The sequence below is a fragment of the Anopheles nili genome, chromosome X (assembly GCF_943737925.1).
Source record: "Anopheles nili chromosome X, idAnoNiliSN_F5_01, whole genome shotgun sequence".
Lineage (NCBI taxonomy): Eukaryota > Metazoa > Arthropoda > Insecta > Diptera > Culicidae > Anopheles > Anopheles nili.
The window spans coordinates 6464350-6491511 of NC_071293.1; the positions used below are offsets into that span (position 1 = coordinate 6464350).

The 27162-nt window shown below is 50.6% G+C and overlaps 5 protein-coding genes across 5 annotated transcripts; 3 read left to right on the top strand and 2 right to left on the bottom strand.

Moving 5' to 3' along the window:
* Window positions 1–73: 73 nt before the first annotated feature.
* Window positions 74–3860, bottom strand: LOC128728568 (exportin-6-B). Its single transcript, XM_053822196.1, has 5 exons — window positions 3855–3860; window positions 2491–3750; window positions 1975–2399; window positions 378–1890; window positions 74–299 (listed from the first exon to the last, which is right to left on the bottom strand). The coding sequence occupies exons 1-5, from the start codon at window positions 3858–3860 to the stop codon at window positions 222–224; spliced, it is 3282 nt and encodes a 1093-aa protein (XP_053678171.1). The 3' UTR covers window positions 74–221.
* A 3521-nt stretch (window positions 3861–7381) lies between these two features.
* LOC128728570 (ubiquitin carboxyl-terminal hydrolase 30 homolog) lies at window positions 7382–9183 on the top strand. The gene is made up of 4 exons (XM_053822197.1): window positions 7382–7463; window positions 7528–8163; window positions 8212–9004; window positions 9072–9183. Exons 1-4 carry the CDS (start codon window positions 7382–7384, stop codon window positions 9181–9183), a joined length of 1623 nt encoding a protein of 540 aa, XP_053678172.1.
* Window positions 9184–13479: 4296 nt separating this feature from the next.
* Window positions 13480–27162, top strand: LOC128729284 (uncharacterized). The gene is made up of 5 exons (XM_053822951.1): window positions 13480–13599; window positions 24996–25635; window positions 25730–25880; window positions 25962–26078; window positions 26170–27162. Exons 2-5 carry the CDS (start codon window positions 24996–24998, stop codon window positions 26285–26287), a joined length of 1026 nt encoding a protein of 341 aa, XP_053678926.1. The 5' UTR covers window positions 13480–13599; the 3' UTR covers window positions 26288–27162.
* Window positions 20170–21326, top strand: LOC128729285 (uncharacterized). The gene is made up of 2 exons (XM_053822952.1): window positions 20170–20291; window positions 20429–21326. Exons 1-2 carry the CDS (start codon window positions 20267–20269, stop codon window positions 21193–21195), a joined length of 792 nt encoding a protein of 263 aa, XP_053678927.1. The 5' UTR covers window positions 20170–20266; the 3' UTR covers window positions 21196–21326.
* LOC128729283 (uncharacterized) lies at window positions 23531–26086 on the bottom strand. Its single transcript, XM_053822950.1, has 3 exons — window positions 25993–26086; window positions 24815–24927; window positions 23531–24716 (listed from the first exon to the last, which is right to left on the bottom strand). The coding sequence occupies exons 1-3, from the start codon at window positions 26007–26009 to the stop codon at window positions 23818–23820; spliced, it is 1029 nt and encodes a 342-aa protein (XP_053678925.1). The 5' UTR covers window positions 26010–26086; the 3' UTR covers window positions 23531–23817.

Here is a 27162-nt window from a genome sequence, read left to right on the forward strand (position 1 = left end):
CTTACCTAGCCTAACGTGTGTCGTGTGTGTGAAAAAAAAACCCTAACGTGTGTCTACTGAGAGCAAAGGGAGCAGGGTTTGCGGAGAAACCACCTTGGAAGGAAAAGTAGCACAGCGTCACACGTGTCACACTGGAAGGGCCGCCATTGTATGGCTCGAAGCAGCTAGAAGATGCAATGAGATCGGCACGTCCCTATAAAGGGGGTTAGCGAGGGCCCCATTTACGGTTGATGGCAGCGAAGAGACAGTCTCGAGTCGTTGATGAGCTGATCCATTTGCGCCCGGAAGGTTGGCAGGTCCTGTTGGAAGAGGTGATGAGTGAAAGGATCAAACAAGTCAGTTGAGGTGGTTTTCCAAAAAGAAAGAGCACTCCATACCATCGCGTCCCGGAGCCGCTCGAGTCGCTGCGTATCGGTGCAAAGCCCCAGCTCGAAGATCGTCATGTTCAGCTTGCTGGCATTGACCCGTGCCATGGCGTGCAGCAACGGAACAACCTGCTCCTGATACACCGAGCCCGTCTCCAGCAGCACCAGCTTGAGCAGCGAGCGCATAAACTGTGCCAGCATATGTTCGCTAAAGAACGGCAACGCAAACAAATTCCGCCGATAGCCAAGCATCTCCAGCGAGGCCAGCACCGTGCGCACGACCCCAGAGTACGTCGGGCAGTGCAAAATCGCGTACCCGTACGCATTCAGGATCGCAAAAAAGTGCTCCTGCTGGTTGAGCAAGCGCGGAACCGCAACGCCAGCGGCCGCCGATTCCGCACGCAGCAACACGTTCGATTCGACGAAGTACTGCCAACGGTGGTGCAGCATATCGTGCAGCAGCTTGTAGAGCGAACTGCACGCATCCACGTGCCGACTGGCGTCCGATTTCTCCGTGTAACGGTCACGGGCGGATATCACCGGCATCACGTCGTCGATGGTGATGCGCACGATGTCCGGCATCAGTCTCATGTAGTGCGGGTGCGACACCAGGTGGCGGAAGGTGTTGAGCAGCGTCGTGAGCGAACGGAGCCGCTGCATGCCGCGCATCTGCTCGACGCAGAACATATCGTGCAGCAGCTGGACGATGTCCTCGACGTAGCGTGGTCCGAGCTGCGTTTGGATGCAGCAAACGGTGGCGTGGCAAAAATCAAGCAACCCGTTCACGAGGCTGCACGAGCTGACGATGGCAACCGTTGCGCTTTCTTCGTTCAGCATCGTGAGGTTGATCGTGCGCTGGAAGATGTTCAGGACCTTCTCAACCAGCGGTTGCACTATGTACGAGAACCGACAACGGATCGTGTTGCTGTACAGCGCGAAAAACTTCATCAACTCCGTGATATGATCGATCTCAGTCGATAGGCTAGCGACGGTGGCCACCTGATCGGCACGGGACATCGTGTTCCAGCGTGCCGGCTCGAACTCGATCAGATCATGTCCGAGAAACTGAATGTACTGCTCCAGCAGCATCGGTGCGTCATTCTTCGGTTGCGTCGAATCATCAAGACTCGTGCCATTACCCATGTCAAGCAGACAGTGAGAAATCACGTGCCGAAGCATGGTGGCAGTCGCTTTATCGAGATGCGTCAGCTTCGAGCTTGGAATGCCAGCCTGATGCAGCACATCGAACACGGTTGCACACGTCTGATGGCCCAGCATGCCGTAATCCGCGATCATGAAAAGGATATTAAGGACCGCACTCGTGATGGGTCTCCACTGCTGTGGGGTGAAACATCCCTGCGGTACGAGATACTTCGGGAGCTGCATCAGCAACTGCATCTTCAGCTCATGGCTCGGTGCGATCGACATGTTCCGTGCCATGCTTGGTTTCAACAGGGCACTGGCATCGAAACGCGGTGGCCCTAATTGTAGGAACTTGTTCAATGCCGCCAGCAATTGAGCGACCCTGCACGGGGGGTGAAAATAAAAAGCGAAAACGAATACGCTCGTAAGTAAAAAAGGATAATTGAACCTCGTCCAGGAAACTCACCCAGCGATCAGATCCGGCGTCACCGGGGCCAAGCGTGAAAACAGCTCCGCAATCACCGGTGCACTCTCGCTCAGCTGCACGAACAGCTCGATGTGGCCAACCGTTAGGCGGTGGATCGTCCGATCGAGCGAATCCGACGTACCGTACAGGAACACGCTCAACCGCACCATCAAGTAGCTGTTGGCGACAAAATCCCGCAGACGGTGCTGCATTTGGGTCGCTGGCATTACCGACATCGCGTACGTGTTGCCTTGGCCCAGCTGGTTCAACACCTGGAAGACGGGCAGGATCTGGTTGTACGGGCAGGACTCGTCGGTCGCGACCATATCCAGCACCTTGTCGTACAGGGCGGGAGGATACATGAAGATTGCCTTCATGATCAGCTCGATGCACTCGTGGTAGAAGTGCTGCAGCTCCGTCTCGGCCTGAAAAGAACGGAGTGAAGCGAAAAGAGAAAAAAAATGCATTTGTTGTATGACAAATGTAACCATCCTTCCCAAGAAACAGTGCGCTTACATTTTCGTCGACTTCTTCATTGTCGAGGCTCGCCAAGTCGGGATTCGAACGGAACATCATCTTGTTCATGGTGATAGCAACGAGCTCGTAGGCGTATTTGATCACAGTATGCTTCCAGTGCGAGTGTTCGCCTCCATCAACGAGATCATAATGGGCGCGGAAGATGTTCGACCAGATCGCGAGCCGTTCCGCAAGCGCGTTCGGACCGTACGAGCTGACGGTAAACTCCAGCATATGGCGCAAAATCCCGTCCACGGGCACGTCGTTCGATGGGTTTTGGTACGGCCAGCTGCGATCGATGAACAGTCGCAGGACCTCCGTCACCTTGTCCTGGTACAGTTCGTCGGCGCATGTCAGCCGGGGCTGGCGCAACAGCTCGTAAATGGCGATGAGCATCTGCTTGTTAGTTTCCGGCAGTAGCTTCTGGTTGCGGTACTGCAGCTCGCACAGTGCCGCTATTGCCGATATGGCCATGTCGTGGTTCACGTCCCAGCGGCGTGAGATAAATGCGACATTGTTGATCATCGACGCGTCTACGTTGGACAGCTCGACCCAGGTGAAGTACTGCTGCAGGACGTGCATCAGCTCCGATGAGTACTGCGGGCAACGGGCCGGTTGGATCGAACCGGGTGCCGAATCCGTCACTCCGCCATTCAGCCACACAACGAAAAAGGCGCAGTATTTATTTAGGGCGCGCAATAGCATGGACGCATGCGAGGTGATAACTTGATGGAACGCACGCTGCTCCAGGGAGTTAATCGAATTCAAGGATTGTGTTACGCTATCGCCGATGGCACGTGTGAGCGCTAGCCCGAGGATGAACTTCTGGTCGAGCAGAACCGGCACGTGACTGGCAAACTCATGGAATATGTGGCATTGGCGGCGTGCGGCCAACGCAATCAGTTGCGCAACTTTGTCTCGTTGCAGCGCCGGCACATCCACCGGGTAGTTGGTGTAAATATCCAACAGCCCTTGGCGCAGCTGAAACTGCTCGTACTCGTCCAGGAACTCCCAGCCTTGGTTAATCTTCGACTCTACCGTCGTGGCGGCGAAAAACCATAAGTACTGGCTGTCGAACCGGTTCATGTTTGTGATGCAAAACCGCCAATTGAAGCTTGTCTGCTGGAGGTTGTGTAGCTGGACCTCGATGCCTTGCTTCTCCTCATTCGACGTTTCCGGGTGATAGAAGCGTTTCAGGAGCACCTCGACTTCCAACGGCACGGGTTGATGGGGCGGGGCGTTAAACACATGATTCACATCCTGTACGAAATGAGGCAGAAGTAAAGAGATCCCGGTGATGAAAAAAATAAAGAATAACCCACGCAGCAATTTCCTTCCAGATAATTCGACACACCAACACTCACCATCATGATTTCGAGGGATAGCGATCTATTTCGAAGCTATACTAATTTCTACCTACACTCCTTCTCGTTCTGGCGTGGAATGCTCGGATGCAGTTGCGTTTAGAAAACGCCCCTACCGATACTGTTGGTAAAAATACTTGCTAATTTAGTGCCAAGATGGTTCAAGAAAAACACGCCATCTTGAAAAGCACACCCGAGCGTCCGATACTGCGTCGTAAAATTTAACGTTCGGCGAGCAGCAAGGCCACACCACGCAGGCGAACCTGCTGCGTAAAATACTGCGTTTGGCTAGGAATGCAACTTTCAATGATTACTGGTTTGAAAAATGGAGCTGTTTCACTGCAAACTCGCAAGAATCTTCACTCTAGTGCGGAACCCAAGCCAACTGCGTTTTGAGACCAACGGAGAAGAACTCTTCTAGTTCTTCTTCTTCGTTCGTTGGGATTACTTCACGAAACAGCAAGGGGTACACAATCGAATGTGAGATATATCACACCTTCGTGTTATCTACAATGCCGTGCACTTTGGGAATCCTCCAAAGCTAGAAAATTTATGGTTTAGGTGCCATTTAGTATTTGAAAACCACGAAAATCTTCACCAGCAAGACACCGACCGAAACAATGACTCGCGTACACACTCATGAACTTTGACAAAATGAACGTCAAATGGAGCGGGTTGATATGAAAATTTGAATCCATCAAAGTTCAAGTCGACAAAGAAAAATTCGAAATCAAGTTAATAAACGCCAGTTAACATTAACTTATTTAACGCTGAACATAATTTCAAATGGTTTGATTTTCATTCTAATTACAATGATTGAAAATTGGAAAAAATAGAAAGCTGAAATTATTCCAAAAACAGTGAATAATTCGCGAATAATATTGAAAGCTTTTGTTTATTAGCAAAAGAGAAGATACATTGTTGCGTTCATGTTGAGTGGGGTTGAAACAGTTTACACTTACCATACATTGAAAATTAATAATAAATGAATGATAATTTGATAGCCTAAACTACGATGATGAATTATTGTTCTTCAAATAAAAGAAATATTTTTTTCCCGTAGTTTAGTTAATGGCATTATTTAAAAAACGGTGTAGCATACATGCAATTTTTAACGCTAGGAAAACCTCAGTTTACATGCATTTATGGGACAGTTATTTATTTACTTCATTTGAATGAAGATGAATGGTACATTCATTAAGTTTTTAACGAACAGTCGACATAATATTTGCAAAGAAACGGTATAACAAGATTTCTCTGTCATGCTGAGGCGTATGTAGGACAGTTATCTATTTGAATGAAGAACTTGGCATCGTTAAGTTTTCAACGAACGGACAACATCAATAGCTGGATTTTAAAATCGAACAATATTTTCTCTTCCAAGAAAAATAGCAACGACGATTTTTAACTAAAAAAATTCATATAGTGCAGTACTAAATGATTGAAGAAAATGGTGAAATTGAGTAGCTCGATTAAAATATTTCAGGTACATCAAAAATAAAAAAGACAAGCATTTTTATTAGTAAATATCAAAATATAATGGAGTTTTATTTTACAGATAAATCTTCACGTTCCGAAAGCGGGACCTTATGAGAACTTCGCGTGTAACGCACCATTTTAGGTTGACGAGTTTTACGCGCTACTTCAGCACGCGTTTTCGTCAGGATACTAATCTTGCGAGCTTTCATAATTCCTGTAGATATAAGATTATTCAATGGTTGAATTGTACGCAGGCTTCCCGATAGTTGGCCAGGCTCAATAAAGTCGATCGGCGCGTTGTTTTGCTTTTTCGTTTTATTGGCCTTTCTCTTTGCTTTGATCGAGGCTTTCGTCTGTTCTTTCTGTATCTCTCTGTTGATTTCATCTACACGATCAATCTCTTTAAACTTTTGAAGCTCTTGTTTGAGCAACTTCGCTTCTTGTAATTTTTGTTCTTGTAACTTTTTCTTCATTTTGGATACGCATTTCTTTCGCTTTGCAATGACGATGGGTGCATCAGTGGGCGAAACCTCTTCATCCTCAGACTCGCCTTTTTCAGCTTTAAGCAATCCTTCCGACATTTCTTGAATACTTAAACGGTATTGCTCTTCTGGCGATATTTTCTTAATCATGTTGGTAACAACTCTGTCGAAATGCTCCTCCTTTTTTATCACGGCTTTCTCTTGTTTAACGACCTTATTCTTCAGACGAATGTAATCATTAATCGCCGGATTGTAGCTAATACCTCCCGCAGGCAGCTTCTTTTTAAGGGGAATTTCCTTCTCAGACTTGTCGCACCGTTCAGGTAGCTTGGTTATCAGAGGCTTGCCGACATGCTTTAATGTGTGAAAAACCAGATCTCTGTTAATCCACTCACTCTTAAGTTCCTCGGGAATAGAATCCTGCGCCCAGATGTCTTCTTTCTTTGCCTTGGCGATCCCACTCGGTCTTGAGTGTTTTCGTATCTTCACTGGGGCGGCAGTTTTGCAAACGAATGGTGTTTTGATTTTCTTTACATTCCGTTTTACAACCGGATCCGAAACCTTCGATGTGTTTACCAGCGGTAGCAAGGATCTCGGTAGTTCATCAAATTTCTTCTTACGAATCTCCCGTAGCGTTGCCTTTGGTTGATGCGGCTTTTTTTCCTCTTGAAATAGCTCACTGTCGGGTTGAAGTTCCGTCTGCCCAGTGCGTTCATCCTGCCGTTGCTCCTCGAGAAACTTCTCGACGTCCGATATATCGATGTGTTTTCGCCAAGAAGATTTGAGCTTACGGGAAACGTGTTTTTTATTCATGATTATCACCATTAGAATTGAGTTTTCTTAACAGGAAAGAGGCACGATAAACCGACCGACACGTGCATTTACCGAAAACAATGATTTTGACATTTCATGACGACACAGATTTCAAGTGTCACAGGTGATACATTTTGTTCACATATAATGTAGATACCTTGGGAAACGCTCGCAACATGAAATTATACACACGACATTTAAAATTTATGCTCTCAGCTATTATGAATAGGAGGCTACCATTCTAAAATTATTCACATCAACAAATGGCATTATAAAATGCTTAAACAAAGGTTTTTGCCCAGATTTCCTACAGAATATATAGCTTTCAGACACAGGGTTGTAATTGAAGCAGAGCCTTGACATTGCCAATTGAAAAAAAGAAATAAACATCATAACAAAGAAAAAACTATAACAATTACCGAGTTGATCGATACAGCTTGTGATTTGTGGAAATGAAAATCATTTGCAAATTGAAAAGCTTTCACAAACGTACTTCAATCGTACGTCAATCCTGAGACACGCATTTATTGAACATTGTGCAGCATTTCTCAACAACAATACCAAATAGAACAGTGATAGCGGTAGCAATTTATTGTAATACCAATAAGACAGTATCGAAGAATCCTAGAAGTATCGTTGAAAGAAATTAAGAAATGTAAGTCTTACGGTCGCTACCATAAGATGCTTGAGTTTTTCAACTGATACAAATACGGTAGTATGATACAAAGGTAAACTGATCAGAAAATCGGTAGCATGGAAAGCGAAAAGTTATTGATGGCAGCAGGCGTTACGGCGGCTGTCGTCGTTGGTGCGTTCGTGTTCTGGGGACCCTCCGGTAAGTATCATGCATTTCGCTGACCGCACCGGAAGTCAATAACCGGTTCGTTGTGTATTTGCAGGATCGTCAAAACTGCGCCAACGTCGCGGCCAAATAGCTGGGTTGCATAATTTCGGCAAAACCTGCTTCCTTAACACACTACTCCAGGCACTGGCCGCATGCCCACAGTTCATCGCCTGGCTGCAGCTGCACAACACCAAAGACAAAAAGAGCCTCGTCTCGTCATTGCAGAATGTGTTGGAGGTGGTGAATGGAACGCATCCCACGCTGCGTGGTGATCCTTACGCGCCAGGCGCCGTCATCCGTGCCCTGCACGCTCTCGGATGGGTGATTTCACCGGAAGAACACGACGCACACGAGCTGTTGCTGGTAATGTTAAGCTCGTTGGAGGAGGAAGTCTCGAAACCACGCAAAATCGGTTGCCTATCGGATGCGCTCGAGGGTGTAGGTGGTGAGCCGGAGTTCCGCGCGATCCCAGCCCGACCATCCAGCGCTATGCTGTCGGATTTCTGCAACGCCGAGTACGACGAGTCGACTAACCTGATGCGTTACACACGCTCCGAAGCGCACACACCAGACTCACCACACTCGGTGTGCACGGAACACGACGAACAGTCCCAGGAAAGCTCGTTGGTTGAATTTGGTGCATCACCCACGCACGCCATTAACGCGGCATTCGCTGGAGTGGCCAGTAGGCGTTTTAGCGCCCGACAACCGGTTGCCGCACGTCCTATTCCTATCCCAGCTCACGAGTCGGGAACGGTAGCAGATCCGGCACACCATTTCGTTGGCAAACGCCACTCGGCGTCATACCGTTCACTCGAGAGGCTCAACCGCGGGCCAGGACGAGTGTCCGTGTGGGGTGACAAGCAGCAAGCCCAAATCCCACACCCGTTCCGTGGTGGTATGGGCAGCCAGCTATGCTGTGGTGGCTGCGGTTACAAATCCACTGTACGGTACGACAAATTCGACAGCATCACACTTCCACTCCCAGAAGCGGCCGCACCCGGGCTCGGTATCGGCAATCTGCTGTCGGATTTCATCCAACCGGAAACACTCGACGCAGTCCAGTGCGACTCGTGCCACCAGACGGTCACGCACACGAAGACACTCACGTTTAGCAAGCTGCCGGCCTGTCTTTGCATTCACATCGCCCGCACGACCTGGCATGCTAGTGGCCGCGTGCACAAACGCCTCGATAGCGTGCACTTTCCGGAGACACTCTCGATGGCACCGTACAGCTTCGTGCAGCCGGGTTTGAACAGCAACATCAGCACGCCTTGGGGCTCTACGACCTCACTGTACTCGGCCGGGCTGATGAGCATGGTGCAGAATGATCCCGGCGGGTTAGATGCGATGGGTGGCAGTGGCGGTGGTGCCGGAGATACGCCCAGTTCGACGAGCTTTGGATCGTACACGTTTGGCGCGATGTTCCCGAGGAATCTATACCGTCTTCTCGCGGTTATCGTGCACTCCGGCGAAGCCAACGCTGGTCATTTCGTTACGTATCGACGTGGCGCTTTGAGAAACTCCTACAAGTATGTTGTTTGCCATCATCGTATTCGTTCTCGAAGTCTTATGCTTTCCTTTTTTGCCCAATTTCAGATGGTACTATACGTCGGATACCGTGGTGCGAGAGGTGCCCATCGAGGAGGTCCTTAACAGTTCCGCTTACATGCTCTTCTACGATCGCGGTTCATCGTCCAAGTACGCTTAAATGGCAAGCCGTGCAGGCGAGCGGAACTTTGGAATTGTGATGTACAGCACATAAGTTAACCTATGCACGAGTTTTACTGTTAAATGGATGTACTACTGGGAAGGATGTTTAAGATTTGTTGTGCGCATTTACTACTTCTTATCGCTCTTGCATGTGCTCCTGAACGTCTGCTAGAGGGTGTTTGGATGAGATTAAACGGAACTAACTATCGCCACAAGGGCGAGAAGAAACAAAACTAGCATTTAAGCTTACTTTGTTGTTAATGTCGTTACGCTAGAAACACGAACATCACGCAAAAACCTTTTGCAAAGATTTCTTGGGACATGTTTTCAATGTTCTCAAAAGTGCTTTTGAGAAAGCGCTTGCTGTGTTTGTTTCATACGCTTTGTAGGAAACAGTGTTCGATTATTTCTCCTCAACCAGTTACTGGCAGTTTATTTAGCCTTATACAAAGTGATGTTGATAATAAATTACTTTACAACGAGGGCTTAGAGGCTAAACATGAACAACCCTAGCTAATAGGCTCACCGCTAAATGTACATCCGGGGCGCAAAAACATGTATTGACAAACCTTACTAGCTTCAGGATGCTTATTTGTGTTGTCAACTTGCATTTCCCTCCATTATGCCTGAAATGGGTGTTGATTTAAGGCTTTCAAAAATCAAATATAAAAATAATAGTATAACGTATTTGTGGGCACGATTGTTCACGTTCAGGAGAGAGTACAACTACAACGTGAAATAGTCCTGTTTATGAAATACGTACCACTCAAAGAATAGCTCAATAATACTTGGTTTATAAGCTGCAGCTTGCTTCGAAGGCTAGGTTACTCTCTTTGCCAAAGTGTCGATAATTCCAAACTGTAGATGTTAGTCTACAGAATAAATCAAAACTGTAGCTGTTAGCAGAACAAATGAAACCGAAGAATCCAATAGGTTGAATTGATGAGCCATCAGGTGAATCAATCGAGCGTATTTCACGTAGTGTTTAAAGGGCGCTATTTGGAAACATTGAAAGCACAGTTAGCAAACGTTAAGACGTACGTTATGGAGTTGAGATGAGCCTATATGTAAGAGAACCAGTATGCGATGCATTATGGGACTGTGTGCTTAAGAAATCGAAAATAAATATTGATCTTGACCAACAAATCAAACCGACAAATGTGCAAATGAAGATGAGATTGTTTGATAAAGTGTCTGGTCATCGTCGGCACAGATGCAGCCATATATTCGAATTCTTTACTGAAATTTCAAGAACTGCTGCTTTTGTCGAACGTTATAATGCACACATTACATTAAAATGGTAATAACGTGTCGATATAGAGAGTATTCAAAGGTGAAAAAATGGAGAAAATTCAAAAAGTTGAGGTACGTTAGGTAATGAACGAACAGAATCAATAAATACATGTTACAAGCAATAAATCAAAGCATTTGCTAAATCGCTGTAATGTCAACTAAGCAGCCGATAATCTAAAACGACTTAAAATGCAAAAGAAAGTGGTCAGTGTCAAACGCTATGATACAGAAATGCAATTAGCTGACGCATCCCATGATATATTAAAGAGTCTGTGAGATCCTACCAGCGCTGTAATGATGACTAATAATGATGAGTTTGCACTATTACAAAAGGGATCTAACTAATAAATCTATCCGATGATAGAGCAGTGGGAAGTTCATGTATTATTTCCGCATACCATAGCAATAACGTATGAACCCGACCGTGGTTAGAAACTCTCCGGAAAGAGTGCGGCAGGAAGGATGAGCGCTATTCGTGTTGAGTCAGTTGTAAAAGCCCAAAAGCCGTATAGAAAAAAGCCCACAACTACTAGCACATAGAATACTACAAGTATTCAATGATTCACTCAAAACGGCGGTACTACTTGTGGACGTTAAGAACGAGAACCGGTTGCGCTGAGGTCATAACGATGAAGTTATTGCGTAGGTACTGGAGCAAGGACTACACACCGGTTATCTGATCTAATGAGGACATCTAAGAGATAGGCGAAGAAACGGGTAGTTAATGGAGCTTAGGAGGCAGATTAGCGACCACATTTCGACCACCTTCAAGAGCGGTATTTGGAGCAGTAACATTTTAAACTAATTCCCACACTCAAAGTGACATTTCTCTCTTAAGCACGAACTGCTGCAGCTAGCTTTACGAAAACCTAGCGTCGAGGTTCGGTTGCCCATCGAATATGAATAATGCTCTTATTTACATTGCAGCCAGAACGAAGGTGAGCCCCAGATGAAACGAGCTATTTATTTCATAAATAAACTCTTCACAAGTAACCGGTAACGCAAACCGCAACCGTCTGGCCGTATTCTTTAGCCCCCGAAAAAGGGCAAACTTTCACGATGCCGCCAAACGGCGCCAGCAGCACGTTTTGGGAGAGCTTTGGAAGTGCCAAGAACCGGGCAAAGCGTCGTTGTACCGGATGGGAAGAGTATCAAATAAAATCGAACAAACGAACCGGTATCGTCCTTCACGTGCGCGCCTTGAACCGTCACCGTGTTCCTAGAAAGGCACTTGCGAGCGGTGACTCTAGAATGGGGAGCCCTTTAAGGGCAGGGCATCTACTCGATTCGGGCGATCGGAGAACCATTTACTTTTCTTACAGGGGTTTCGTAAAGGTTCGTAAAGGTCCGTGTTTAGAACCTTCATCCTTGTTGCTTGTTTTGCCCATTTGACGAACACGTTCGCCCGGGAAGCCCTAAAGGACGGTTAATTTGAATTCTTCTGCTTCGCTTTACGCCACCGCCATTAGTACACGCTTCTGGAGCAGTTTATTTTTCGAAGCGCAACATCGCAACATGTGCTTCGAGTGTAACGTTTAGTCTCTCCACCTGTCTCGTTGGTGTCGCTTGAAAGCTGCAACTTTGCGAAATCCTCTCCGAAAAAGCAGAAAAAAAACGTGACATCAAGAACCCGTGGCGAAGGAAATGTTAAATCCTCTTCATCCTCCCCAAAACCTGCGGCTTTTCCTCGCCGGCCTGGTCGGCTGGTTTGGAGTCGGTTTTTGGGGGGTAAAACACAATAAAAAAAACCCCCCAAAATAAAAAAACGAACAACAAACACGACAAAGCAACGAAGATCCCGCGTTTAAGCAGCAAAAAAAAGATGGTCTCGTGGACGTTTGGCTGCGGGAATGCTCAGACCGTATTCGGGACTAAACCCAGGAAGCTGTGGCCGGACAGAACGCGCTCCCAATCTGTCAACCGGGGGGGGGGGGGGATGTTTCGCGGGTTCGGGCTAGGCGGGAGGGGAGAGAGAGAAGAAAAAAAAAGAAAAAGAAAAAATAAGGCAGCCACAAAAAGCTCTCTGTAGAAAACCGCAACGCAAGGAGCTTCCCGGGTTTGCGGAAAGGGAAACGAGAAATCTGACCATGTGAACACACAGCCACATGCACACACACACACACGCATACACGTATGGATGCAGGCACAGAACCTTTCGAAAAGCAGCCCCATAAAAAGCCGCCCCCAGCAGCAGGAACCTAGCGCGGGAACGAACCGGGCTGCTTTTGGGTTCCCTATTTAGCAAAAAAGTAAAAGGCACATACACACACACACACACGCAGCCAGGGTTCTGGTTCTGGTTCGTCCTCGGGCAGGGCCGCGTGTCTTTCCGGACCCCCCCCCCCCAGGCAGCCAGGAGACCTCCCTCTTTCCCCCAAGAAGCTCCAGGGATTTTGTGCCCCCTTCGTCAGCGGACGCTTGCAGGGATGTTTTTTTTTTCTTTTTTTTTTGTGTGATCTCCATTTTTGCCTGTTTTTTTTTGTCTCTCCCAACCGAATCCCATCCCCAAAGCCGAAGTCGTCGCACTGGCGCGCTTTATCGGGAACCCGATATCGGGCGGGCGTGCGTGCGAACTTTCGGCGGGCGTGCGAGCGAGATGGAGCGAGTGTGATGGTGGAGCGAGCGAGCGGGGGAGAGCGAGACAGCACGAGCACGCGGCCGCCGTTCGAGCAGTGAAGGTGGATTCGGTTGAAGCGGGATCGAGATCGATTCGCGGGGTGGGAATTGGCAGGATCGCGTACGCACAGGATGGTGGGGGTGAGGGGAGGAAGAGGGGAGGGGAGGGAGAGGGCGCTCAGTGGGGAGGGAGGGTGTGATCGAAAAAATAAAGACAGTCGACCGGGTGCTCGAATGGATCAGTTTAAATTTTGCTATCCACGAGCGAGGCTCCCTGAGCCGGGCGTTGAGCGCGCGGTTTTGTGTTTGTCGAGAAGACAGCAAAAAGCACGAAAAAAAAAAGAAAACCCGGTCGTTTTTCCGCGCGAACATTTTCCCCGTGTGCGTGTGTGTGTGCGTGAGTGGTGTCCTGTGCACGTTGTGGGTGGCAGTTGGGAAATAATTAAAGCGAAACTGTGCAAACGGTAATTTCAACACGTGATCCAATTCTACCCAGGAAGTGCAGGTATTTTAGCTATGCTAGCAATTTTTGTTGTTTTCGTCCTGTTTTCCCTTCCTCCCTCCCCGGCTCCCTATTGCTCCTTTTCCACCCCTGGGCGGGGTGGAAGATTTTGCTGCGAATTTTTCGCGTTTCACCGTGACAATCCGTGGAAAGAACTGAGCGCTGTTGAGGCAAAACATTTAAACTTTCCCGTCGATCTTTCCCGCGCAAGGACGAAGTCGTGACCGCGCCACGGTTCCGCCTCAACCGTTCTGCAATCAATTCAATCAACGGACGCGAGATCCTTCCCGAATTCGCACAAGTGAGCACTTTTAGCCGCTGTCAAGTGGAAGCCATCCAAATCTCCTCGCCCACGTGCGTGATCGAGTGTAACGGACGCGAGGGTTTCGATTTAACGCGCCAAACGCTGGAACATTGCGAGTACCCACGTTTCCAGCCACTAGTTCCTAGTTCCGTGCACAAGCCGAAAGGAAAATCCACTCTGCTCCACATATCTCGGCGGATTGAGCGCACATAAAACCTCCGCCACTTAAGCATTGAACGTACTCCAAAATGTGCTCAGGAGGGCGCTCACGCACGTTCCAACACCTCTGCAAACCAGCGGGGTTGCCTTGAGCGCATTCAAAGTGTCCTCTTCTCAGGGATGGTGGGGCAGTAAGTGCTTGATTAACATGTACCCAGCGTACCCGCCTGCCGACCCTGTTTCGATGGTTTTTTAACTAACATTAACGTCGCGCGCATTCCTTGCAGTTGTTGCCATCGCCGTCCCACCGCCCGGGTGGGTAACTTCGCCCAAAAATCGTTTGAATGAGCGCCAACCCCGCCGACACAGCGTGACACGTTCGCCACCCTCGTGCGTGTGTTTATTTTACATACATTTTCCCCGGTTTGGGTCGGTTTGCTTTCGATTGGTCGTGCAGTTCGACCGGGCGCGCACGGTTGCATCGTTTTCCTTCGTTTTCGGCTAGCCAATACTAATTGTTTCTCATTATAGGGGTTGAACCATCGTCTCTAGCTCGCTTTCCCTTCTTCACTCTCGTTCTTTCTCACTCTGGGAGGGTATTTAAATAACCGGCTCCGGAGCGTCGTTTCATGTTTGATTTCGGGTGATTTAAGTGGGCGCCTGAGTAGAAAACGGACCAAATAAAAAACGGCACCACCAACCGGGTGGGACCATCCATACAAAACACGAAAAATGGTCACCGGACAGCTGGTTGGGTTTGAGTTCACTAAGCCGCACATTTATCATTTAAATCGCTTCTTCTGGGAGGGGAAAATTCTACAACCTCCACGATCAAAACTGAGGTAGTAATTCTGGAGATCCTATTCGTTGGTCTACACAAGAAGTATGATCTAAGTTCTCGCCAGGAAGGAGCGTCTTTTGTGTGATGCACTTTCTCATACACACACCTAACACGTTCTCGTGTGTCATCTGGACATCCCCTTGTGGGGTTTTTTTTCTTTATTTTTTTTAAACAACTCAACCATGAATCACCTCACGCACCTTTAAACACCTTGAGCAGGGTTCAGGCTAATGGACGCACTGTTAGACAAATATTAATTCACTAACGCATCGTCAGAGTGTCACGCCTCGATGCCCTCATTGGTTTCCCATTGCACCCCCTCCCTCCCCTCCCCTTCCCCTCCACTACCCCCCCCCCCCCCCTGAATATCGATGCAAGCCCCGAAACGCGCCCGCACACACGTTTCGGCAGGGCGTTCTGGTATGACGGGCACGTCTTTTCGCGGTGTTGCGACTGGCGGTCGCCGGTGCAGCCCAAAAGGACACAAGAGCCGGCCCTAACCCTCGACGGTGGTGCGGGCTATAGAATGAAAGCGACAGTGCGGCCTCGCGTGGCACAAAACCGGCACACGTCGCGGCTTCTCGCGCGCGCGCCCTCGACATTTGCGGGTGACACTTTTACAGCCCAATTACTCACGCACACCCGGGGGTGATTAATTTCTCTTCGCCTACCCAGAAAGGGGTGAGAAGGCGGAGGGGGGTCCGTCACGGACGATCGCCGGATCCGATTATGCGGTCTGGCGGTCCAGGAAAAGCTCCCCGAGTCGAAAGAATCGAATGATTCGGGCCACAAAGTTCGTGAACCTCGCGCGACTTTGTGAGGCGGGGTGTGAAAAATAGACACCCCTGTACTGTAGGGTTGATGTTGCGAATAAAAAAAATCACAAAAAAATAATTTTTAAACTCCCTGTAAGCGTATGCAAAGCCCTCCACCCCCTTGAGGGAGGCTTAAAAAATTTACATTTCCTTTACATCAGCTCGCAGGCGTGACGCGAACGAAACGCTCCACCACGCTCCTCCACGCACCGCCCGCTGGTCGCCGCTCATCTAAAGCTGACATTTTTCAGAAATATTATTACACACTTTGTGGAACGGCTCCGGCAAACGGGGCTGAAGTCAACGTACCACCCGCGATATAGGAACCTTAGGGAATTTTTGATTTTTGATCTTTCCCCCCCCCTTTTTGAAAGAAAAAAAAAGACCATTTTATGGACGAAAGCGAATGGTAGGGGACTGTCTTAAAAATCGATAGCGAACGGGAAATGGCGTTCTCTGGGTGGAATGAACAAAAAAAAAACGGGAAGAAATCCGCCTAAGACGAGCAAATTTGTATGGTAATGAGCGCCGCGAGCTGCGAGCCATTGTTCAACCCCCAAAAGCCTCCCATGTCCGTAGCGTTCTGTGCTCTTTTTTGTCTTTTTTTTCTCAACCTCCCCCCACCCCCTCCTCATCACCACTCCCCCCCCCCCACGGGGCGGAAGCTGCGGATGAGATCACGGGATCTGGTTGGATCAAAACGAAGGTGCGAGTTTTGGAGCTGCAGCGCGCTCAAACGGAGTCATCACTTCGCATCTATTTAAAAGTTATTAGTTTTACGGCCTTTCGTTATCGATTAGAGTTGACAGCCACCAGTGCGAAAGGCACCGGGCCCCGGAATGCCTAGCCCCGGTTGTATGTGTGCGTGGGCGGGAGATTGCGGGATTTTTTTCAAAATTTTTTTCTTTTGGGGTCTTTTTGGTGCTGTCGTTTAGCATATATTTTGGCATTTTGGCGCGACGCGAAAGTGGGACAACCGCAAGATCGCCCCGTTGGTGGTAATATGAGAATTTTCTATAACATTTTATGGCCCTCCTCCTTAAGTATCGTGTTCGAAACGCGCACCAGCGGTGGGCTTTCGCGTGCTCTTACTAGTCATCTGTCACGCGGGACATTCGGCGGTTCTTGGTGATAGATAGAAAGAAAGAGAGCGAGAGAGAGAGAGAGAGAGAGAGAGAGAGAGAGCGCGAATATCGGTTGGCCCACCCGCAGGGAGGAAGCTGTCTTGTGATCACAGCAATCCTAGAACCGGTACATGTACAGAGTGTCTAAATCCCGCGCAGGATAATCCCCATCTTGTAACAGTAGCTGTCAAACGGTGATAACTGGAGCATTATCAACACCGATAAGCACCCTGATTACCTGACAGTTCGTGTCCATCAGGAAGTTAGAAAAAAGCACACAAACTAGAACGCAAATCATCCGTCAAAGTCGTGCCCATTTAAGGGGTGAGGGATGAAAAGAAACAAATTAGAACGCCCATGATCCTTCAAAGTCCTTAGAGAGCGTGGCTGGTTCTTCTCGGGTGCGCGATATTTCCCGAAACCGGGCGCTCAGAAACCGGGCTTGGGAGGCATCAAAATCAAAGCACTTCCTCTCCCTCCTCTCTCCTTACTCGCCCCCCAAACCCCCCGGGTTGTGCCGAAAACCGGGCACATTAAAAAATCTGAAAAACCGATGCCGCAAAGGGGGAGGTTGTCAATACTGTTTGAAACCAGTTCCATCCCGATGGGCGCTCCTGCTGCTGCTGTCAGGCGTCATCACCCAACGCGCTCGCAAATGTCACCAACCGGCTCGGTTCTGCTGGGGGTCGGCCCTATCCTCGGGATCAACATCCTGATCCTGCATCCAGTTCCCGTTTTTTTTTGTTGTAGTTTGCTCTCTTCTGCTTCCTCTTCGATTCCCTCCCAGTTCCGGCGCGCCGGGTATCTTAATGTATGCGCCATCGGATCGCGCCAAGGAATGCCGCGCTTAATGCCAAAAGTTACACCGGCGTGCCATCGTACACCTTCTTGGCCGGTGCAGCGCGCTGGTGCAGCGCACTCATAATTGCAATGGGGGGTAACAAAATAATAAAACAAGAACACCGGCAGATAGCGCGATCAAGCTTGAAAGATATGACCGTCGATCGATAGAACCGCCCGGGCCTGGAGGTCGAGGGAGTTATCCGGGGCGTGTACATCTCAGGATCTTGGGACGCTCCAGCGTGCACGCGTCGCAGGAGCATGTCCTTCGCCGTCTTCGCCCATTTTGCGAAAGGTTAACTGTCGAAAACAAACGGAATGGCAACGGAAGAAAAAAAAAGCAAACAGCCCCAACACGACGCGGCCCCATTTGACAGGGAAATAATGGTCTTATATTAAAATAGCCACCGCTGCCTTTGGCTGGGGTGGCTGATTGGGTTATTTGTTTTTTTTTTGTTCTTTTGCGTTATTCGCCTCCAGATTCAGCTCCCGATTCGTCCTGGCCTCTCGAAACATGGCGCATATGACATATTGGCTTCGATTGTCACCGTTATTAAGGCTTCATTTGACAGGCAAATGAAGCTCCGGGGATTGATTTCGGCTCGCTCACGCGAGACGATGAATGTGCTTGCGTGAACGAGCACACAATTAGCATAAATCGTGATCGCCTGCGTGCACATCGTTCCCTCCTCGCCTTGGAACCGTTCCGCCATAATCTAATATTATAATACCGGCGAGACCAGGCGGGATGTAAGGAGGATAAATGTGCGTTCCCTTCTTCCTGTTTCTGCTCGTCGCGCCGGTTCCCCCTCGTGTTGTGGCCTTCGCAGCCTCCCAAGCAGCCCGGCTAAGCAAGATTGATACACTAAATGACCTTGATATTTAGGTTACTGACCTTTGCGGTATTTACACGGCGGTCGGGCCGCGTTCGCGTTGTTTTTCGGGATAATTATTGCGATTGTTTGACCGATCGGAGCACTTTGGCGGGCTGAACTTTATCGGTCCGCTGATTGACAGCGGATACCCCATTGTCCCCATCCCGGGGGCAAAATAAACCCCCCTTTTCCCTCCTTTCCCCCACCGAGAAAAAAACCCCAATCCCCAACGGCTGCCGTCCTTAACATTTACCTTCTCGCGCACACGATTATCGATCGGTGTGTCATGCTGACATATTCATACACAATGGCCGCCGCGCTTATCGAGTGGTGCGTGTTTTTTGTGAGGTTATTCTCAGCTAAGAACACGCTTGCGGCTTCTTCCTGTGGTGCTTCTTAGCAATCGCTCACCTTTCGGGGTGTTCTGAGAGCCCCAAACCCAACCGAACCGGAGATTCCCGCGCGCACGCACTCTCCCTGTCAGTTTGACATTTTGCGGTATTGATTAATTGTTCGATTAATTGGCAACGGGCGATTGGGAACGGTGAAACCAGAGCACCCGGCTCGAATATCCTGTTCCTCAGGGATATCCCTTTCTAATCCCTTGGACCCTTTTGTCCCCCCAGCCTTCTGCTGTCACTGATAAAAACGTTCCGATCAGCGGAAAATGGCGGACAAAAGCGTGTCGGTTTTTAGGGTTTCGGTATTTTTGCATTTTTTTTCTCGCGACCGTCCATTCGGTTTGCGGTTTCATTCTTACCCCGGGCAACTTTCCCAAGTGTGCTCACAAACAGCTCGTTCGGGTGCTAATGAGCCCTGGGCTTGTTTCGCGTCAATAAGCAAAGCGAACCCGTCGGCCATATTTTATCAGCCCTCGCTGCGGTTGAAGCGTCATGTGCGTTCCGTTAATTTGTCAGCTCTGCCCGCAATCGCGCTGATTTACGACGCTCCAAGCGTACGGTGATACGGGTTCTTCCTGGCCATTGCTCTCCGTCGGCGTGTCCCGAAATGTCAACCGACGACCCGCGCAACTTGACATTCCGATAAGTGCTAATGACGGGCCGCGATACGATACGTCACGCGCTTTTTTTCTGGGAACGAATTCCCACCCCGCTTTAGGGCACACCACAGCTCTCGCACTATATCGCGTGTCCATTTCCTGCGCTTGGTCGCGATAACGCCTCCGATGCTTCCGCAATTCTGACCACCAAAGCCGCGCGAGGGCGTCCATTTCTTCTGCGACGTTCCTTTCGGCGTTCCTTGCGACGTACAAGACGTCCAGCCGTGTTTCTCCCGAGCGCCTTTCTCGCCGGGCTCTTGGCGCGCATGTGGTGATATCGTAATCAAAGTATTATGCAAAAATCCCCGCCATGAGCCTGGAGGTTGGGGTATCAGGTCCATTCGCACCCGAGCCGAACCTTCAGTCCAGCGGGAACTGCGGCGACGCACTCCTCCCGGCTTTCGCGGCGATTCTCGCGTTCTTCGCGGTTCTTTCTGGGAGTGTGTTTGGCCCCCTTTTTTTTGGAGGCCGTGGTGAGGGGAGGGGGCGGTCCAGTGGAGAGATTTATTCAAATCGCGGCTTAATTTATTTGCCCACCATGTGGAAAGTGTGTTTCACCGCGCACGATGGCTGCGGGAGGTTTTTTGGCAGATTAATCATCTCCCTGCTCACGGTGGAATGGGCGCTGTTTGGGTGTCTTCCGTATGTGGTGATGGCCACCGACGCTCCTGACGATGGTAACGTTCTGCTCAACGTAGCTACAAGCAAACGCCAAACAATCAAACGATCCCTCCACGGTTGGGGGGAAAAGCTCCCAACAAGCCACCTAATTAAATGTCACTGCCTTTGCATGCGTGTCCCTGTTGGGAAGCAGTACCGACGGGCTGTCTGGAGCACACCGTCACGTCAGGGACGTTCGACGAGTACTACGCGCTAGATGACATCGGTAACGAACCTTCCGAGCGGTACATCCTCAACGTCAGCCTGACAGTGGAGCTGCTCAGTCGCCAGGAAGAGCTCGCGATACTTCTATCCGTTCAGAACCGTTCCGGTCAGCATCCGGACTTTGCGCGTACCTACGAGATGCGACTGACGAATGTGTACACTGTGGTATACCGCGAGACACTCAAGATGCAGGCGTACCACAGTCCAACAGATAAGCTGTTCCCATCCGATCGCTTCCGGTTGCGATTTCTCTTGACGCGCGATGGCAACCTAACCGTGCTGGTAAACGACCAAACCACTCGTCGCCCTCTGCTGGAGGTTGTGGACGCTCGACCAGCCATTGACGTGCAGTTCGTCAGCTTCGCGTCTCGTATGAACGCATACCCGGTACGGTTCTACCTTGGCTGTGGGCTACCGCAGTACGCCGCAGTTGAGGTGACAGCTGACGGAATAGCCGGCGCTCCAGCTAGTCTCCCGCTTACGGAGAACGCTTCCTGCCCGGTTTGCCCCAAACAGCGTTGTGAGGTGATCGTGAAGGCGTGTGGTGACTCCGGTACCAAAGATACCGCCTCTACCGGTGAGCTTGAGCAGCAGCGGTACTACTTCTACTTTAACCTCTACCTAACACGGAACCGCACGCGATCTAACCCTCTTCTGGCCGGTGGTCAACGTCGTACATCTGACGAGGGTCCCTAGGACCTAGTACAGCTCCAGACGTTCGGTGGAGTTGGACAGCGCTACCTCGATAATGGCTGGGCCCGAAAATGTCAGCCGGGCCGGGTTTTGTGTGTGGCTGGCGAAACATCTTCATACCACAACCAGAAGCGTGTCCCTTCCGTGGTGGTGGGGGGCTGGGAGGAAGAGGGGGGGGCTTGTGGATGGCGGGGGTGAACCGGGAGCGGGTAAGCGAACGCTGCATTATTTATGGACGTCTGGTGCATTCGAGCCGCCCCGGCTACTAGCTGTTATGACTTATAAAACATGTGCAGAAATAAATGCCCGGGTTCGCGTTTTAGCCTTCTTTCATGATCTTTCTCTCTCGCACTCTCCTCCCTCCCTCTCCCACCTCTGGTGGCTTCGCTTTATCGTACTCGCGCTCTGCGCCTCCATTCGCCACGGTACAGTGCCCGACAAAAGGTTAAGTGTGCCGTATCGCACGATCGCGTTATCGCATAATAAAAGCGAGCAGCTCTGAAGGACACAGGATGGCAGGAGATGTCGCGACCGCGATTGGAGGTCGAGAGTTTTTTTTATTCCTTTTTTTATTATTTTTATTCCACAACATGTGTTCGACATCTGACATCGCAGGCGTCGAAATGTCAGCCAATATAATCCAGAGCGGATTTGGCTTTCCCCTTTTCGCGACACCGCTCAGGTGCGTGGCCTGCCATTTTCGTGTACACCACTGTACGGGTCGGGCGTCTGTGTCCCGTATTACTTAACACGGTGTTAATGTCGAGGATGCGATCTGCTTTCGCCGCCGGACCTCTGAAGGGTGTGCGGATACGGCGACAAAACAAAGGCTTCAACAACGCCGCGCGCGAGCGCAAAAAAAAAGGGCCCCCTCAGGGCTTGGAGGACGCACCGTAGAATCTTCGCATCTTCAGTAATAAAAAGGCAGCTTTAACCTTTAGACAGCGGGTTTGCGGGACGCGCGCCCGTACTCGATTACGGTGCGTAACCGGGCGAAAGGTCAGTTTGACATGTCGCGCCACCGCCACACCCGCGACCCGCTCGAATGTCCTTCCAGGGGTGGAGTGAGGGGGAGGGGGGGGGGGGAAGAGGGAGGGGGAGGAGAGGGATGAAAAATAGGACCCCTTTTGGGCGCGCTGTGATGCGCTTGTCAGCATCGGTCATCTTCGATAATCTGCCGCCCTTAAGGCTGGAGTTAAGGCGCATCTTTTCGGAGGCCGTTCGCGGTCACCGCCTGCACGCATGTGTCTGTGTGTCTCTGTGTGTGTGTGTGTGCGTTAATGGCGGCAGTTGGCGGCAAATGTCAAACCACAACGGCTCCTTATCGAGAGCGTGGTGTACAGCTCATATTATTACAGGCTCAGCATCTGCAGGCGCGAATTAACACATCCTCCCTGCGCGAGGCCCCAGTTCGTTCCTTTCGCATCCCTTTATTGCCCCCCCACGCTCGTGAGGGATAATCTCACCCTCCCCCCCCCTCCCGCCCCCTTCCGGGACTGGGTGGAGACTTCCCACGGATGAGGTGAGTTTATTTATTAATGTGACGGGCCGCGAAAGACAAAAGCTCGCTAATTGCCGCGAACTCGGCACTCGTCAACTTGCTGGGAGTCGTGAGCCCTTAGGTGGGGAGGTGAGTAGAGGGGGGTTCTGGCATTCCAGCACGCAAAAGGGCCCACGATAAGGACCACGCACGCGTAGCAAACGTCGCAAAACGTCGAAAAAGCAACCCTCCCCGCGCTTAAAAAGAAATACCATCGGGCGGATTGCCCTTTCGAGCGGTTTCCGTGAGCGGGTGAGCGGGGCGCTCGAATGTCCTTGGCATTTAGGCGCGGGCGCGTTCTGGGACCCGGGAATCGGGCCGGTTTTTGCTTTTCTTCCTTTGCGTAACGGCCACCATTCTTGGTTGGTGTTGCTCCATTCCCAGGGCATTCCTTTTATTTTTTTTTCTGTTGCAGTCGTCGTCGCCATCGTCGACGGCGTTATCGGTTGAGGTGAATGGACGCGAGCTGAGAGCGCGTTCCTTTTCCGGGATGAAACCGGCCGAGCTGGAGGCGAACGAAGCGCGAAGAACGCACCCCGGGCAGATGGGGCCTGCTGAGTTAGATGCTGCTGGATGACGTTTTGCTAAGTAGCTGACACGCTGACAGCTAGCGTTGACAGCGGTTGTGGGTGTGTGCGGTGCTCGAGTTAATGCGATTTCTGTACGCCATTAAGGTGTCCGGGATTACTTTGTGGGTTGTTGTGATAGGCCAGTGACCGGGTGATGAGCCCCCTCTCCCCCCCACTCCCTCCCACAGGACGAGTTTGACAGCGAAATGTCAACACCACCATCATCAGGTCTGCAAATGCTTCGAAGGTTTATTGAAGATGTTTATTGAAGAGTTAACCTAGAAAACCCGCGCTAGGGTGGATCTACCAGCGATCAAACGTACTGCCGTGGGCTGTATCAAGTTGCAGCTAAAGATTGTTAAAAACGAGATAGTTAAAAGTGCTTCCCGCTTCCCTTCGGGTTTCCTCCTTCCCGGAAGCAGTCGTGTGCGTGCCAGCGTGTGCGAAATTCCTGCCCAATCCCGGGCTCCCGATATGTATGCGTCGGTGTCCTCAAGAAATCCTCCAGATGGCCATTTAGGCGATCTGATTCGCAGAATCCGTGCCCGTCCCCTTGGGTGCCTTCTCGCCCTTACTGCTCAGGTAGACGTTGAAGTAGAAGAAGTACTTCTGTTTCTCGCTGTCCGTCCCGGACGCTTGCATCAGTAGATCCTTGGAGGTGTCGGAGCACGCCTTAACGATGACCTCACACTTCTCGGGCTTAGGACACACAGGACATCGGGCAGGTTCGCCATCTTGTGACCCAACCGATTCCGAACGTCGTCCACCTCCATCTTCCTCCGGGTCATCGTGATCATCCTCGTTCGACGGTCGGGATGATCCTTCGTCAGCACCCTGGCTCGGGGAAGCTCCTGGTAGCGCGCCATGCTCCTCTTGAGAGTCTAGAACCCCGCTAGAGATGACCGGACCTGGTAGAGGCCGCAGGCTACCTCCACTACCACAGTTGAAGTAGAACGTCACCGGGTAGGCGTTCATGCGCGAACCAAAGCTGATATACGACACCTCAATCGGTGGCCGTTCATCGTGGACAGTGAGGATGAGGGACTTCTGGAGACCTGGCACCGAGACGGTGATATGACCGGTTCGTGTGATCTGAATGCGCAGCCGGAACTGCTCACCCGGGAAGAAGTTAAAATTGTGGCTGTGATGTGCCGACATGCGCAGTGTCTCCTTGTAGATGACGGTGTACACGTTGCTGATGCGTATCTCGTACGTCCGTCCGTAGTCTGGGTGTTGCCGTGATCGGTTGCTAGCTGAGAGAAGGATCGCGAGTTCCTCCTGCATGTTGCGCACCTCCACGTACAGCGTCAGGTCGATTACGTTCTGCTCGGAGCGGTTGTTGCCGATCCGATCGATGTCAAAGTACTCCTCAAACTGGCTGGTTGTGGTCGTGTGATGATCACAGTGATCGCCCACTGTAGAGGAGCAGCAGAAGAGACAAGTACGTCCACTTTAGAGTGTTGTGGTCCGTAAAATCCCCCCCGAACCCCGAAAAAAAGAAACCTTCTCTTACCGTGCACTGGGGAGGTGTCTTCTGTGACTCCGGAACCCCCAAACACCTGTGTGACGAGGCACAAGACCCCGAACAACGCTCGGACCATCACCATCTCACCTGGGACGTTGAGTCTGCGAATGAAACCGACAACGACATGTTTACTGACACTGGCGTCACCACCGTCCTCTATCTCTTGTAGATGTTCGCGTCTAGTAGGAGTCTACCACGGTTCCTATGGCTGTTTCCAGTCATACTGCTAATCGTTGGGACTCCACCAGCAGCTCATGGACACGGTCGTATGATGGAACCACCAGCTCGTAACGCGATGTGGCGGTTTGGCTTCCCTAACCCGGTCAACTACAACGACAACGAGCTGTTCTGCGGTGGGTACGCTGTTCAGTGGGAGCAGAACCAGGGCAACTGCGGTGTGTGTGGCGATGCGTACCACCTGCGGTCACCACGGCCTCATGAGGCGGGTGGAGAGTATGGGAAGGGTATCGTGTCCCGCCGGTACGTCGCCGGTCAAGAGCTTGAGGTAGAGATCGAGCTGACGGCGAATCATATGGGCAGGTTCGAGTTATATCTCTGCCCAAACAACAACCCACGGGCGGAGGCAACTCAGGACTGCTTCGATCGCTATCCCCTGTACCTGTCCGGGACCCGTGAAGTTAGGTTCTTCATTCCACCTGACGCGAAGAAGAAGGACGTGTTTCGGTATCGCGTCCAGCTACCCCTATACGTCAGCTGTACCCAGTGTGTGCTGCAGTGGACGTACTTCACCGGTAATATGTGGGGTCGTTGCGATAACGGCACTGAATCTGTTGGATGCGGTAGACCAGGTAATGGATCCACCTGTCACTCGGTCTGTCAACCTTTTCTTTTTTAAAAATTGTGCTCTCTCTCTCTCACACACACACGCGCGCGCGACGTTAGAAACCTTCCGGAACTGTGCGGACATCAGCATCGTGTCGAACACCGGTGGAGGCCGGCCACCATTATTCGTCGGCAACAATAACCCATTCCTGCTGTACTACCGAGACTACCGTGACCCGAAACCGGACAATGTCTACCCGCTCATCATCCGGTGAGCAAAGCACAAGGACTCTTGCACCTTCCCTACCGTTTCTAACCTCTCGCGAAACCTTCTCTCCCCTGCCACAAACAGCGACCAGGTGTGCCTGCCAACCGCGACCTACCGCAGCTTCATCGGCATGGAGGAGTGGTGCCAAAGCAACTGCCTGCGCTATCCACCCAACTGTCCGGAGACGGTGTGTCACTGCCCGTGAGTATCGTATCGCCCTGCAGGTGTTCCGTTCGTAGGTGTTGTCTAAGCTGAGCGATGTCTTCTCTTCCTTTCGCTTCCGGGCGGGTAGGCAAACGTGCGAAGCGATAGGCGAACTGCGAGGCCGCGAGGGTGCTGACGTCTACTGTCTGGACCAGTGCCTCAACTTCAAGTCCGACTGCCCAGCCGACAGATGTCGCTGCTACTGACTGCGCCATTTTTGTTGGTGGAGCGCGCGCGCGTGCGTTGTCACGTTCCCGTGCCTGCCGGTGTGTCTGTGCCTTGTTTGGTGTGTATGTGCGTGTATGTATGTGTGTGTGCTGTGTCTTGCGAGTGCGACAAACGATGGAAGGACCCGCATGGAGCCGCATCAGGGACGCAGGTGGAATATACGCTCTGGAAACCGGCGAAGGGATGCGGGAAAAACCTCCACTGGATGTAGCGAGTGTGAGTGCGAATGTGTGTGTGTGCGTGTATGCGTGTATTTTTGTAGGTGGTCATTTTCAAAGGCATTTTCTCCATACGCAAATGCTTGCTTCTCTCGAAATGTGTCTGCCGTTCTCCGACCTGCTCAGTAACGAAGAAAGGATAACGATGGAAGGATAACGAAGGAAGGATAACGATGGAATGCTCTCTGAGCTGCTCCTGCACTACCACGAACCGGTAGAGAACGTTCACTGTGCGGGTAACGTCCCCCTTTGCACATCTACTTGCACTTCATCTGAAAATCAGCGAAAGTTTCAACACAGTTTGTTCCAAAAATAACGCATCACACGAGCCCCATCTGTCACCTGTTCTGGCAGATCTGTGCCACACCTGTGTACTGTTCCTTTCTATGAGACCTCTCTTTTTTCGCTCTTGCACCTGTACAGCGTGGCGCTCTCTCCAGCTGCTAGAGGAGGATGCGAGTGTTGTTGACGTTTCGTTTGGTGTACGAAGAGAAAAGTCAGAGACAGGTGCTGTAATCGGTAAATAAAAACAAACTTCCTAGAAAGCGTAGCGAGACAGCGAAAACTCGAAGGAGCTGAGCGATAGAGAGAGTCTAGCCCACAAGCATTTGTAACAGTTGTAAAGCCGCGTTACA

What these genes read in the sequence shown, in the direction of transcription:
- LOC128728568 (XM_053822196.1), bottom strand. An exon ending in ACGCCGGATCTGATCGCTGG is followed by an intron (nt 1,891 to 1,974) that starts GTGAGTTTCCTG and finishes CCCCCCGTGCAG; the next exon opens with GGTCGCTCAATTGCTGGCGG. An exon ending in AGCGGCTCCGGGACGCGATG is followed by an intron (nt 300 to 377) that starts GTATGGAGTGCT and finishes CTCTTCCAACAG; the next exon opens with GACCTGCCAACCTTCCGGGC.
- LOC128728570 (XM_053822197.1), top strand. Translation starts at nt 7,382, where the DNA reads ATGGAAAGCGAAAAGTTATTGATGGCAGCAGGCGTTACGGCGGCTGTC. An exon ending in CGTGTTCTGGGGACCCTCCG is followed by an intron (nt 7,464 to 7,527) that starts GTAAGTATCATG and finishes GTGTATTTGCAG; the next exon opens with GATCGTCAAAACTGCGCCAA. An exon ending in GCTTTGAGAAACTCCTACAA is followed by an intron (nt 9,005 to 9,071) that starts GTATGTTGTTTG and finishes GCCCAATTTCAG; the next exon opens with ATGGTACTATACGTCGGATA.
- LOC128729285 (XM_053822952.1), top strand. Translation starts at nt 20,267, where the DNA reads ATGGCCACCGACGCTCCTGACGATG. An exon ending in CACCGACGCTCCTGACGATG is followed by an intron (nt 20,292 to 20,428) that starts GTAACGTTCTGC and finishes GTTGGGAAGCAG; the next exon opens with TACCGACGGGCTGTCTGGAG.
- LOC128729284 (XM_053822951.1), top strand. Translation starts at nt 24,996, where the DNA reads ATGTTCGCGTCTAGTAGGAGTCTACCACGGTTCCTATGGCTGTTTCCA. An exon ending in TGTTGGATGCGGTAGACCAG is followed by an intron (nt 25,636 to 25,729) that starts GTAATGGATCCA and finishes GCGCGACGTTAG; the next exon opens with AAACCTTCCGGAACTGTGCG. An exon ending in GAGACGGTGTGTCACTGCCC is followed by an intron (nt 26,079 to 26,169) that starts GTGAGTATCGTA and finishes CCGGGCGGGTAG; the next exon opens with GCAAACGTGCGAAGCGATAG.
- LOC128729283 (XM_053822950.1), bottom strand. An exon ending in AGACACCTCCCCAGTGCACG is followed by an intron (nt 24,717 to 24,814) that starts GTAAGAGAAGGT and finishes GCTCCTCTACAG; the next exon opens with TGGGCGATCACTGTGATCAT.